Below are 14805 nucleotides of genomic sequence, written 5' to 3' on the forward strand. Positions count from 1 at the left end.
GAGGCTCCAAGCCCAGCAGGACAGTCAGAGCTCAAAGTCAAGGAAAGGAGAACTCTACAGGGTTCAACTCTGAGTCACTGGGAAGGGTCTCTGCACAAGGAAGAGGATCCAGTTGTTCATATACACACATGCACACACATACACTGGCTGGCACATGGTCATTTCTGTTGGTGGTCATGGTTAGCCATCACCCTTGCATTACTCCAGACAAAAAGCAGGCTAACTTCCTCTCCACCTTACTCTGATGCGAGCAAAGGATGTTTTAAAGAAACACTACTGAGCAAAATATTTTATGAAGACAGATTCCTTTGTATTAGCAATCAGTCGAGTCAGTCCAAGGACAAGTTCAGGCACCCCTCCGCTGCTCAGGGGGTTAAAAAAAAAAAAAAAAAAAGAAACTCTCCAGCTTGGGAGGGGATAGGGAAAACAAGAAGGTGAAGAACACAATAAATCAAAAAGTGCTTCTAAGAAAAGCAGCAGGATAAAATCATTCCTACAGTCTGAGAGCACTTCCATGCTATTGACCAGAGAGGCAGCAATGGCCCCACACATGTAGATGTAATGCACATCTGCAAGCACCCTGCTCAGTGCCTGCGGAGACAGTTATCTCCTCCTGCCTTTATCTGTTCTGGGCAGTGTTTAATACAGGAGCCAGTTCCCAGGAGGAGTTCCCATCCCCTCATTCCTAGCATATTCCATTTTCCTTCAGCATCTTTCAGTAGTAGTCATCCCTCTTGCCATCAGCTCTCTGTATGCCTGCATGGTTCTTCTGGTCTTGGACAAGTTCCAGGTCATCATTGTCATCCACCTCACCTCCATGATCCTCCTGGGTGCAGAGGGAACAGAGCCAGGAAGGAAAAATCAGCAAGGTCTAGAAAAGGAGACCCTAACTAGCAGCGCACCGTGCTGCTTCCGAGTATAGCTGTTCTACCATACCGGCCCAGCTTGGGAAACTCAGGAAAACAGGGAAGAATCCATCTCTGCCAGGGACCTTTAGGTGTCACTGGCAAGTCACTTAGCCAAGACACAGAGGTAAGAAACCTGTGTTGCCATGATCAGCCTGTTCATTTTATGCCCATTTAATATCCTGGCATTACAATGCCATTTTAAGATCTCCGCCTGTTGCTACTACTACATGAATAGAAGAAGATATCCTACATCCACCACATTTAAAACTGTGTAACAAATCCCACCCATAACATGCAGCAGCCAGCACAGCCTGCATTGGCACTTTTAGGTCTGACTATCCAGTGTACAAGCCAGGTTCTACACACAGGGCAAGGATAGCTCCTGACATCAACTTTGTTCTGCCCACTCCTTATTTCCCCACTCCATTCCCAGCAGGCAGCCCAAACCCTCAATTCCTCAGAAATCATGTTGAAACTGCAGAAAAAGCCAGCAGCAGCCACTCACAAAGGGCAAGGAGAGGATGAACTAGACTGGAAGAGGATCCTTCATTTCTACCTATGTGAGCCAGAAGGCACCAGGTGATCCTGTCTAGTACTCATGCTCTCAATCTTTGGTGGCCTCCAATCTTTCTCCTAGAGGAATGCCAACTTGTCACTGACTACAGCAGTCCTAGGGCTCTGTGACACAGCAATAATACCCATTTTCAGCCAAACAGAGGAGCAGTTGCTTCCTGGCAACTGTGGCCCAAATGCACCACCTCCCACACTTCCTTCAGGAGTGGGACATCACATTCTTCTGCCACCCATACTTTTGTTCGACTTGCTGGCTGTAACCCAACAACCCTTCTCAAAGCACAGGTGAAGTTCTCCCCAGCTCTTCCACAGACACAGGCTAGACCCAGTAGGATCTGTGCAGCAGCAGACTACAGGGCTCCCCATGAATTTCTCACCACAGGAATAAACCCAGGGTGATGCTTGGAGAAACACATATTGATCTTGCCTAGCTGCACTGGCACAGCTTGTAATTCACCCCAGCTGCTGTTTGGTAAGCATCTCACAGCTCAACTGCTGCAGATTGATGCAGAAAGAAATGAGGAAGGGAGACAGAGCATAAAAGGTACTCTGAACACCAGAAAAAGAAAAGGGGAGCAGAGGTATGTGGGGTCTAGGTTTGTTCTGGAGATCCAACTCACTGAGCAGGCAGAGACAAAACTGAAGTCAGTGCTCACATCTGGTTTCCCAAAAGCTGAGTCATACTCAGGTCCCGCCTACCAACATACCCAGGTAACAATCACACCAGAGAGGAAAAGAGGAAGAACCTTGGTGTCGTACAATTTCTTGCTCCTGATCTTCTTGATAGTCATCCATTGGGTCTTCCCTGGGCTTGGCAGGTCTGCCAGCATCCTAAAAAATACAGAAAGTCAGACACTGTTGACAGTGCCCCATCCTACTTCCATTCCCAGCCAGGGATACAGCTCTCTTGCATTAGAACCCCAGGTCTGGAAGACTGGGCTACAGATTAGGAATCACACGTCAGCAGAGAGACCACGAGGCAACCCAGACTCCGTTTGTACTTTCCCCATCCAGTCTGTCTTCTCACCTGCTGGCAGCAACTGCCCAGCTCCTTCCACTGTGGGGAGAGAGGCCTCTCCTGCAGCAGGAGGGTCCCAGGGCCAGGACCCTTGCACATGCTTCTGTTGCATCAAGTTCCAGGGCCGCAGGGAATCTAAAAGTTACTTAGGGTGGAGCTTTAGGGAGCATAGCACAGCCCTATCTGAAACTCAGGTATTTATGTCACTAATTCTTTCCACATTTTCAGTAATCTTAAGGAGGTGTTGCTCTGTTGGTGCCAGCATCTCTTTCTTGTTTGATTTCATTGGCCTGGGTTTCTTTTTTTTTTTAAACCTCACTATTAATCATGATTTTAGAGCCCGACAGATAAAACACTCCTTTTTAAAACAAGCAACACTCAGCTGCTTGTCAAAACAAGCTAACATTTCCCTGATGCAGAGTCTGGCTTCAGACAGCAAGCAGCACTTTGCAAAATAAATGGATTCCATCTGCAAGCAGGCAAACAAAGAGGCAGAGTTCTCACGTGTTGTCACTGCTGCCAACAGCTTGTTGCATACCCACCCCAGGAACAGCAATGGCTGCACCGACCAGACCCCAAGCATAGCATATTATTGTCTCTGGTTTTGGTCTCTCAAGTGCTTGAAGGCACAGACCTCTGCAATAATAGCTGCGGAGCAAGCCCTCTCCTATAAAATGTCTCTCCAGCCACGTAGGTGCTGCAAATGCTAGGGATGACTTCAACAAGCAGAGAGGACAGGGCCAGAACAAGTTCTGGTACTGACCAACCCACCGATTCACACTCAAAGAGGTTTCTCCTGCCTGCCATATCCTTGCAGTGGGATATGGATCTATCCAGGAACATGATGTTTTGATTTGAGACCTTAAGCTCTCTGCCTCCCGCCATTCATAGCTGGGGATCTCTCCCTGGCCCCTGCTAGTTGCCCTCAAGTCAGTCACCTTCAGTGGCTTCTCTTTCGACTCTTCTTTTACGCTGGGCTCCTTGAACTTCTCCAAACCTCCCACCTTCTCTTCAAAGTCAGGTCTCTCCAGCTCAGCTTCCTCAAACTCATCCTCACCTTGGTTATTGGGATCCTGGGCAGGATCTGCAGCATCATCTGGCATCTGGACAAGAAAAGCCTCTTATGAATACCAGGCAGGATATCCCCTTGGGATACAGAAGGCTTGCTGCCTTCACCAGTAAGCAGGAGGTGCTGGCTTGTAGCACTTCAGCTGCACCTCTCTACAAGCATGTTAGTGGTTCTAAAAAATAAAAACCCCAGCCTTTGTTATCCCTCTGAATCCCTCCAGAACCAAGGAGTTTGGAGTTGCATGTTATAGAAACTTCTGGGAAAGCATTGACTTAAATGGGACAGCTGGACTCTTATTCAGAGCTAGGGTTAGCATCCAGATAACAGCATTACTTACCATTGGTTCCTGGGCAACAGTCTCTTTCTGAGAATGCAAATTCTCCTCTCTCTCAATCACTCCTGCATCTGCAAGGAAGAGGGACAGTTATCAGTGTACTCTCTCAAAAGTCAGTGTCACCAGGTCAGATTCCCACTTGTTGGGGAGCAGCTGTATTAACTCTATGCCAAGCAGGGATTTGTCTCGACACTGAAGTTTTTAGAGGAATGCTTCTTCAGTGCCGTTTGCAAGAGTTCAGGGCAAAGCAGCACTACGCTCCTACAGCTGCCCAAACTGCTTCCTTGTCCCCAAGGCTGGACCATAAGCATGTGTTGAAGCACGCCCATAACTTACTGAATGATACACATATGAATCAAAGACAAAAACCAGCTCTGAATTCAGGCCCTAATCTATATTAAGATGCATCTTTCCCTCACGCCACTGCTAAGTTTGGGCAGCATCTATAGCAGCAACCCAGCCATGCAGCCGGTCAGACCATCACCAGGAGCCAAACTAGACCACGGCAGGTCAGTACGTCGGTGCCACCTTCCCCTTCACTGGCACGCAGCTGCTGACAAGAACAAAAGGCAGGCTTCCTCTGCCAGGTAAAGGAGCGGTCAGGGCAGGAGGACAGTACTAATGAGACAAAAAAAATACAGCCTTTTAAAAATATAGCCTTTGCTTTCAACTAAGTAAAGTCCTAATCCTCACCCCGAATTGGATATGGCTCTGACATGTCCCAGCTCTGGCACTCACCACAGGCTGAGTGCTTCTCCTAAAAAACATTAAAGGAGCCTCTGAGACAGCAGTGTTCCCAACTGGACAGCAGCACAGCCAGGGCAGTCAAGTCATTACTTTGGTTGTTAATTCCAATTAGGACACAGAGGTCAAGGGCTATTGGTCCTCATGCTCTCTTATACCTGCAATGAGGCCTTTTCTTTTCAGGGTAGAATTCACTTTGATGTGAACCAATTAGTTCAGTTCCTCTAAGGGGACTTGCTGAAAATCAGGTCAGCAAAACATGAAATAGCAGCTAAACATAGCTGTGGGTAAGCACAGGAATACCAAACCTCCTCTCCAAGCGGGCATCTGTATGCACATTAGCTGTTAGGTACCTAATTGTTGCTGTTCTGGAAGGGAGGACTTACGTGCACAGAGTGAACAGAGCCAATAGCCTGGGAGGAAATCACCCATCTTGGGTGATTTCAGCCTTTTGATCCAAGATTCAGTTAGAACTACTGACCTTCATCTCTGCCCCATGACATCCCTCCTCTTTTCCAAATCCAGAGCCAAAACCTACTGTCAAGAAACCAGGCTGAGACTATCTTTATAACGTTTAAGAGGATGCAAGTCAGCATTTCAAATTAGATCCTCAGAGGAATCTCAGCTCCCAGCTTCCCTGCCTTAATGCATTCAAGACCGCAGCAAAAAATTAGCTACATGAAAAGCCACCTACTTAGTCACTCTACCTCAGACTAGCAACATACAGAATTAGCATTAGTCATATCTACATTTCAGTGTCTCTTTTTGACAAAGGTAACTAGCTAGCTTCCAGATCGTATGGGTTATTTCCACATGTGCAAGAGAAATTGATGGTAGAGTCTGTTTGCAGCAAAGAAATCTGTTTACAAAGTACTCACACTGTATATCCTGGCCTCTTGAGCACAGCAGAGGATCTCTGCACAGATTCTCAGACTCGACACCTCTACTCGAAAGCCCATTTTAGCTCTCCACCGCCTGACTGGCTTACTGCAATACATTTTTGATGTCGTCTTTATTTGCTTCCAGAGGAAGTTTGTAGCTTCCCTCTTACACTTGTAGACATACAGCTGCAATTAAATCAACCTTCCCTTTGTTACTGGACCTATGTAAGTGCTCCGGGCCCCCACCCACCCACTGTAATTTTCTGAAAGGTCTAGTCATTTTACAGCTGTTTTGTTTCACACAACAACTGATAAACCTCACCTGGAAAATGAGGCAAAGAAAAGATTCTGCCCTCATATGCGTAATCTAATGGATTATTCACTAGCTGGTTTCATGGTGTGATGATGAGCTTTACACTAAATCAAATGTTTCTCCCAACCAGTTATTAGCAGAGTGAGTCAATGCACAAGGGTCTGAACAGATCCAGATGAGAAGACTGAGGAATTCTAACACACTATTCTAAGAGCTGGCCTCTAATTGCCCAAATGCAGTTACTTACTAGACTTTCAAATGGCTGTAGGTGCTCTCTTGGCTGACTGACAAATACAACTAGCTGCCCTTGAATTTATTTGCTTTTAGCCCTTTAAGGACAGTTGGGAAATTTTCTGCTCTAAGTTAGAAATCCCACTTCTAAAAAAACTAAATTAATTCCTATGGGAGACTACGATCAAGTCTTTAAAAACACAGTGACATTTTCCCCATCACTCCCGTAGGAATGAAAGAAGAATTGACTTTACTTACACAGATTTTGAGTCCACTACCTTGGGAATGTGTGAGGATGCAGGACAACAGGGAACAAAAATGGAAAACTGTCCAGGCTTTTCATTTGACCAAGGACAATAAAAGCACAAGAATACTTAGAGTTGTAAGGTTTTCCTTTAACACAAGCAGAGAGCTTTTCTCACTCCCCACCTTGCTTAGCAACAAATTAGTACTGTACAGCATAGGATTAGGGAAACCATACCCATTTCGAGTTCCTCATCATCTGTCCTTTCCTTCTCGCCTTCCTGATCAGCTATTTGATGCTCTTCCCCTCTCTTCTGACTGGGTGGCTGTGGGCTGCCTTTCTGCATCTCTTGCCCAGGCTTGGGATCAAAACGAAGGCTCTTTGGGTAACCGTGCACTTGTTCTTCATCCATCTGGGCATTCACTTTGTTAACTATGTCTTTCCAGCTGCAACAAGGGTACAAAACAAAACAGAACCACCCCTGCTTCAGTATATCAAGAGATATTTCATAATGCTATTCCATAACAGCCAGCAGAGGGAAAAAAACTCCAACACACACAGAAGTTTGTCCTAATTTAATTTTTTGGCAAAACTAGCAGATTGCATTAGTTACTGTGATATCTGCTTGAAAGAACATTTAATATGCCACGTAACTACAAAGTAAGTTATGCTTTGTAAACACAATTTATTGTAGAACTGCTCTAATATTATTCATATGATACAGTAACATATCCACATAGCAATTAATTCCAATTCTAAATAGATACTTACTCATGCCTCACACATACCCAAATACACAAATCTAAGTTTTTGAAGAAATATCAGAAACATAAATCCTCTTTATTGTTCCAACTTAATTTAAAATGAACATGCTACTAAAGTAAAACTGTAGAATTTTTGCCTACAAGGAGAAAAAAAAAACTTTCAAAATAAACAGGAAAGCTGCAATACAAAGTTGACAGTTTCCGTTGTCTGATAATTTTTTTTTTAAAGCTACAAGCTCTTTACAAAGCTTTGCAACTGGGATGGATACTTTAACCAGCATCTGTTTATAAAACTCTTCCATAGCATGCATCTGTCCCTTGTACAAACCCAAACAGTGAAAATAGAACTAGTTGAAAGGAAACATTCGCATACTGTTTTGATTTTTTTTTTAGGTGAACATAGGAAAAAGTTTCATTTCTTCATTCAGTGAGGGAAGCCACATTCCATTATGATTTCCTGCTTTTCCTCCCCCCCCCCAAATGTTTTCATCCATCTACTGACCTGAAAAATCAATTTTCCTACACAGATCTATCTATGAGAGTTCAGGCAACCGTTTTCAGGCAGATCATAGTCAGGAATTCCTTCCTCTGTAATGGTTCCACCTCAGATACACTTCTGCTGATGTCTACACCAATATCTATGTCTACTTCCTTCTCAACAGAAGTGCCTCAGAGGGACAAATACTTGATATCAAGGTATATGCCAAATGCAACACATTTTTCATTGATGCTGCTCTGCCTGCTGCAGCAATAGCACAGCTCACGTGGATACTCAACTGGAGACTCAGCAGCAGAGTACTTAGTAGCGTAACACCATTCCACTGCATGGAAATTAATTGGAGGTCAGAGAAGAAATGGACTATCTTCAAATTAGTTTGAGTGAACCTCTGAAAAGCCCAGAAAGCAGGTCTGTCTCACAAGGAATGTTTTCTTCCCAAATATCCTTACTCAGGGACACCTTCAGAAACAAAGAAGGGTAAAGGAAGGAATAAAATCCCAATAATCCCAATAACAGGGACTCTCAAAAGCACTTGAAACAAACTTTTAATCTGAGTAAGCTACCACCAGTTTCAAGCAGGATCACTGCTTAGTTTAGCCTGTCCTGCTACATGAGCCAGCTGAGATTTAAAAGTCTACTTAAGACATTTAAGTTTTTAACTGCTGAGAAAGGACAAGTGGCCTTAGCTTTAGCAGCTTTTTAATGCCAGCATACTACCACCACACAAAACTTTCAGTACAAAAAATCATAACCCAGCCTTCAGCTCAGATTTCCCCATTATAAAACCATCAAAATGTAAATTGGCCATCAAGAGCTCATCTGGAATCTGCTGGTCTCAGCCACCCAATGCAACAGTTCTTGGCATTGGATGCGTGGCCTCTTTTGTACTCTACTGCGGCATGATATTGTTCTTGGCATTGACACCTTCTGGAGAAAGTTGGTTTATGCACTCCTTATCACAAATCTCATGCAGTGTAAATAACAGCCTCCAGCTGCTCAGTAATTCTCGATGATAGATCCAGAAAAAGAAAAGCACACCAAACATACCATGATCTCTGTCCTTTCAGAAGGCATTTGCCAAAGAAATCCACTATTTGCATTTTCTATTTGAGTCGTGACAGTACCCTCACTAGGCTCTACGTAGCTGAGGAAAGGTCATTCTGCCATCAAAACTTCAACCCTCACCTTCAGTTACACCCATACAAGTTCCTCCCTGTAAAAAGGCAGAATATCCTCTGTGCTGTTACTGTGTGTGTCCACGTAGATGTTACCTATCAAAGCCGTATTGGGAGGACATTGCCCTTTAAAGAATTATGCAAAGCACAATCTCTGACCTGGGAAGATTACACGTTAAGTGAAGGAACAAAAATGGCAGAGAAGAATGGGTAGGATCAGACTGAATTCAGATTGAAATCCGGAAGTCTCCTCTACAGATAAAACAGAAGTTAAATCTTGTTTGATCCAGTAAACTGAGCAGGTATGACCTGGACACACACAGGAGATAAGTAAGTTAAATGAGGAAGCTCTATTTTCAGAGTCAGTTTTTGGATTATGGCCAGACTTTGATGAATTGCAGTCTCATTTTCTTCCTTTTACAAAACAGACTAGTCTTCTGTGAATGCTGCTGAGACTGTAAATAGTTTTTCCTGTGCCTGTACAGCATCCAGGACAACAGGATCTTGGTCCCTGACTACACTCCCAGGTACTACAGCAATACAAATAACATACTGTAGGAATTATCCATTCTGTTACCGGCATGGAATGGGTAGGTTCATGCCATTCTCTGAACCTCTGCCCTTTTCAAGACACTCCCCTCCCCAGAGCTCCCCTCTCCCATTTACCCCAAGAACAGGTCTGGAGAACACATTGTGCTGAGGATGTCCGATATGAGCAACAGATCCAAGTTACAGGGAATTTTAATACCAAGGTTTCAGCTAAGCTCATAAGATTGTACCAGTTCCAGGTCTTTTATTATAAAACCTGACCCTTTTATTGATATGGCTGAATTGGTTTGACTTCTCCACATGAAGCTGAAGTTGATATAAACTACATCATCTCAAGTGCAGGTATGCAGGAACATAGACAGGACAAAAGCCTGGGCTGTTTGATGGATTCTGGTTGTGTCCTCATTTCTGGCATAAACTATCGCTGTAAACTGTTTTACCCCTTTCTGGATAAACCCCATAGTTTTGGGATCACAGGGCTCAGACCTGTCTGACTTCTCACTTTCTAATCAGGCTCTGTGAAGGAAAATCCCCAGTGTACCTCAGAAGTGCACTGGCAAGAGGCACGCAAGCTCCATTCCCTGGGAGGAAAGAAAACACGGACGAGACAATACAGAGAAGCAAAACCAGAAAAAACTGTAGTACCTAATTAGGGCTGGTTGCCTGCTACTTCTAGATTACCATACGACCTTGGAGATGAGAAGCTTTCAGATCTTCAAGGTCTGGTTGTTCCTGCAGAGCTTGGCAGATTATTTAGTGGAAAAAATGAGCAAGTTGCAGCTCTAATATACAACTTAAAGCCTCTTATTTATAGAAACTGAAGGAATTTTTAGCCACCCTTGCTGCTGCAGATGGGTTGCTTCCATCATGCAGAATTTCTTCAGTTTGCTAAACAAAACAGGATATTGAAGTCACCACCACTGAAAGGGAGATTTCTTGAAGTCTGAACTAACTCCCCCATTCCACCCTCTCCTCTAGCTAGTAGGAAATCTGCGCTGACCTGATCTCACTCAGCAGTAACTCCTCTTTCTCTCTCCTCCCCACACAAACACTTCACCAAACAGTTCAAACAGAAAGGCAGCCTACAGAGCATGCACCAATAACAGCCTGTTTTTTTTCTTTTTGCCAGCACAGCACCCACAGTAGTCTGTGCATTCAGTCACGCAACATTGCCTGCAACATGACTAGTCTTCTGCTTCGGCTGAGATGGAGACCTGGCAAGAACATTCAGTTACAAGAATTAGATGACATTGGAACAAATAACTAACACTTTCTTCAACCATCTTGCAAGTAGAAACCACAATAAACACAAAAAGAAAGAGACCAGGGATGAGCCTGTATGCTACGTTTCAGCCTCAACATTGAGAGGAGAAGGGAGTTTTGTTCCACCAACCTTTGCATTTGCACTTGTTTGCTCCCTGTAGAGTGGTGGTTTTCTGGCAGCTGAGGTTTTTCTGCTGCAGAGGGTTGTTTCAGATCAGACAGTGACAATCCAGGAGCCTGGCTTTCCTCATTGCTTTTCACCTGAATACGCATCACCATCTTCAGATCCTGCAGAGAAGACACATGCATACGCTTGGGATATACACAAGCTCCTAATCTCATCAGATACCTGCAGATGTCCTTTGAATTTGGGCAGGTTTATGGGCCAGACAAATCCTTTACCAAAAAACAAATTCAGCAGTGCTCCAGAACAAATCTACAGTTCTCTCCAGACAGCCTGCAGTAAGAGAGGTTCTTCTCTTTCCACACAGCCAAGAGGAAATAATTTGGATCCTATGTGACCCAAGCTTGTCTTGGGTAGGTGAATCTCCAAGAAAAGAGGAAAAACAAAACCACCTCTAAAAAAACCCTCCACACATTGCCATTGTAATAGTTACTGTAATTATAGTCTAACCACACTGCAATTATTGTCATTTTTCTAGAGATGTGCTTTCCATAGCTCATTCTTAATCACACCAGGAGGCAGGGGAGCTGCTTTTATGATTTACTGTTTGCAGATCTGGCAGGATCCAGAACAAGAACCCTAGCCTGTTAGTCTGAGCCCAGCCACTAAACCACAAACTCTTAAAGAGTGCACAGGAGTCTGAAACCTAGGGCCAGGACAGTCTCCACATCAGGGAAGTGGAATGCACATATGCATGTCATTACAAATATCATAGTTTTGAGCTTCAAAAGCACGGGCTACACAAAACGAGCAGCGAGTGTGCAGAACTTACTGGGTTCCCATTTGGTAGACTGTTCATGGTCCGGGTGAATCGGATCACGTGGCCATCCTCGCGTCTTGCTGGCCAGGCTGGCATAGCATCTGGCAGCGAATTGGCATCTTGCGGTGGGACTGGATGGGTAAAGAGCACATTAGCCTGTGGCCTCGGGCCGTCGTTACTGTACAAGTTCTGGCCCTGCAGCAGAGGGCCGTCTGCCTGCTTCTGAACCCCAGAGACTTGTGATGCCAGCGGGTTCCCAACAGGGCGATTCTCCTGATTGACTGGAAAAACCTGCGAGGAAGAAAGGACAACAGCAAACTCTAAAGGAACAAGCTCAGTTCCCTCCAGTTCAAAGCCCCATGCTGAAAACCCACAGAAGCCCTGCAGAACTCTCTTCCCTGGGGTTTTCTGGGAGTACCACACCTTCTGCCGTGCGAGCTGCAACTGGCTGTTGGCTGGCACCATGGGCTGCTCCTTCGGCACCTGAAACTGCTGCTGCCCCTTCCCAGCTCCTCCTGCTCCTCCTTTGAAACTTGGCATCTTCTGTAGAGCTTCCTTGAGCTGCCTGAACTCTTCCATCTGGGCCTGAGGGGATGAGAAGGGTACAGAGAAGCCTCACACAATAACAGGGCTAAACAACTCCTTGCTGAGAATAGCCACTCTTTTGTGGCCGGTTGTTCAGCACAGATACACTACTAAAGCTATTTTATATATATGAAAGGCAGGAGATAATCCACAACCATTAACGACAAGCCCAAGCTAGTCTTCAGGTTTCCCTCCAGATTTCATGGACATTCTGTATTCCCCCTTTGCCATTCTTGCATCTTATTTTATTGCATACTTTTACCCTGGAAGTGCTGACCCATGACACCAATTCTTTGCCCAATGTTATTTAGTGCATGAGCCATTGACATAACTTTGCACAAGAATTGCATCCTGGGTCTCGTTAGGTGTGACTCCCTCTCCTCCTGTGCCTCACACACATGTACCTTCAGGTCAGCTTTTTTTTTTTATTCTTGTGGAGGCATTTCTCCTCCTGAGGATGCGCTCATCTCAGCAGGGCTGACAATAATTGGCATGATCCTACTTGACAATCCAATTTACTTTGCAAGACAAATGAAAATTGATTCTCCTGGACTGTTACGCAAATGCGACACTTTTCTCTCTGCTGCAGCTTATTTCTTCCATCTCCAACCCTGAAAAGTAGGGCTTGAAAAACTACTCAGGAAAAGCTCCCCACTCCTACCCCAGTTATTTATAGGAAAGTGAGGGGGGAAGAGCTTTTCATATGCTTGCCAGGGTAACTGGAAGTGGACCAAATTAGGGACTGGACAGAGTAGGAAAGCTTCCAAGCAGCAAGGCAAGTTTAACAGGAAATTAATTCCTGAGCAGGCTCTGTTGATTTCAGTTCTTCCCCCTGAAATTTGACCTTAAAATTACATTAAAAAAACAAAACGCAATAAAACCACTCAGCAAAGCTAACATAAAAGGAATGAGGAAAGGAAAAGGAAGCCAAGAATAGTTCATGGGATATAGCTCTAGCTAGTAAGAGACTGCTTCCAGTCAGAACAAGCCAGATGGAAGCAAAACTTGTACCCATCAAAAGCCTGTTAAGGTGGTCAGCCCAGAGGGAAAGAAGCTTTAGACTAGCCTTAATGCACAAATTCCCACACGCTGTTTGCACCCCATCACAGCAAGCTGTGCATACATCACTTGATGCCACCGTGCCCCATTTTACGTGGCAGACCAACTGATACGACAGCCACTGCAGGCTGCGCTTGTGAAATCCTTGGAAAATGAACATGTTGTCCAGAATGCAAATTACTCGTCTAAACTTCAACAACAGGATACTCAGTGCAGATCGACACTGCAATGACGAACTGCAGCGCTGATAAAGAAGGTGGGAGCCCTTGTGGGTGTCTCCTCTAACATATGGCATCTCGCCTCACTGACGGCAAATGCAATTCCATTCACCTTTGTGTTATGAAACACTGATTAGACGCTACAAAGGACTGATCAGAAAACTGAACAGAAAACCAAGATTTAACACTAGGCTCATTGTCACAAAGGTCCAAAGTATTTTGTGAAGTCATTGGAACGAACCACTGCCACTTCTGTAAGAGCCAGAAATAGCAGTCGGACAGATGGTTGGAGCACAACTTTCTTATATGACTGTCTAGTACATTCAGAGCAGGGAGCTGAGCCGTGTCTTCCACATCCAGGGCAAATCCTTTTACTCTTGCTCTCTCTTAATTTTTGCAAGAAACAGCTCGCTGTCATTTCTTGCCAACTACTTTTCCCGTTGGTCACAACACTGAAGGGGCCAAAAGTTAAGACTGGCTGCACAAAAACTGCCACCGTGTTTTCCAGTCTGCAAGTGCTTGACTTTGTAGCCTCAGCCATCTCTAGCCAAGTTTTTTTTTTAAATTCAGAGTATGTGCTAGTTTGCACACTTGAACTGCTGATTGCTTTCTCTAATGCATCACAGTTAGTCGAATAGCATTTTAAGGGTACTCTGCTGAAGAGTAATTCAGGCCTGGTCCCACATGGCGTGCCAGATGCAAACGCACTCAGCGTTGATCCAGCAAGACGAAAGTAGAAATATGTAACAACAAGCAGAGGACCTTTGCTCAACTGATATTGACCCAAGCTGTCAATGGCAGAGGCCTGTATGAGATGGGAGCTGACTGGATCTCTTATGTTGCTTGAGAACAAGCTACAGAGCAGTGACATTGGCAGCTACTTTAAAAGTTTGGTCAGGAGGCCTAAAAATGAAGGCTGAGATCCATTTTGATAGCAGGAGGTGTGAATGTAGGCTTGCCAGGGGCACTCGAGAAGCTTGTAATCACACGCTGTTTCAATTTCTTGGTATGGGCTTGCTGGACTGACCCCTATGGAGACTAGAAGTCTTTGTTTAGTTTCCAGCAAGTACAGTGCGGGCAGTATCACTGCAGGCAGTATCACTGCAGAGAATCCTACCAGTCTGCCTTAGCCACGTGGAGGAGCAGAGTAAAAAAGCCACTCAGTGGTAAGTCACGATTATGAAGGCAGGCAAGTCAAATACACTGACTGTCCACCTGAGACCCCTCAAACCACATCTGACATGAGCCAAAGAGCTGTGAAATGACAGCTGCCTGCAATGTCAGTAACCTGGGCTTCCTGCCTGGAGCAACCAGTTATCTGTGAAGTTTGCAATGCCCTAGAGCTACTTGGTGCCTGCTATTTTGCAGGGCAGATCAGGTCAGAACTTAAGAGCAATCCCATAGAAGTCAAAACCCACTACCTGCCCCCCCCCC

At 44.9% G+C, this 14805-nt stretch overlaps 1 protein-coding gene across 1 annotated transcript in view; it reads right to left on the bottom strand.

Annotated features, from left to right (window-relative positions):
- Positions 1-715: 715 nt before the first annotated feature.
- The window catches only part of LOC104837955 (Golgi integral membrane protein 4-like), a 34536-nt gene continuing 20446 nt past the window's right edge, over positions 716-14805 (bottom strand). Inside the window, exons 7-14 of the mRNA XM_010577434.1 lie at positions 11933-12094; positions 11522-11800; positions 10696-10853; positions 6553-6761; positions 3906-3973; positions 3504-3602; positions 2241-2312; positions 716-826 (exon numbers count right to left, since the gene is read on the bottom strand). Coding sequence (XP_010575736.1) covers positions 716-826; positions 2241-2312; positions 3504-3602; positions 3906-3973; positions 6553-6761; positions 10696-10853; positions 11522-11800; positions 11933-12094 — 1158 coding nt within the window. The remainder of the gene's footprint in view (positions 827-2240; positions 2313-3503; positions 3603-3905; positions 3974-6552; positions 6762-10695; positions 10854-11521; positions 11801-11932; positions 12095-14805) is intronic.

The sequence above is a fragment of the Haliaeetus leucocephalus genome, unplaced genomic scaffold (assembly GCF_000737465.1).
Source record: "Haliaeetus leucocephalus isolate CR32 unplaced genomic scaffold, Haliaeetus_leucocephalus-4.0 Scaffold556, whole genome shotgun sequence".
Taxonomy (NCBI): domain Eukaryota; kingdom Metazoa; phylum Chordata; class Aves; order Accipitriformes; family Accipitridae; genus Haliaeetus; species Haliaeetus leucocephalus.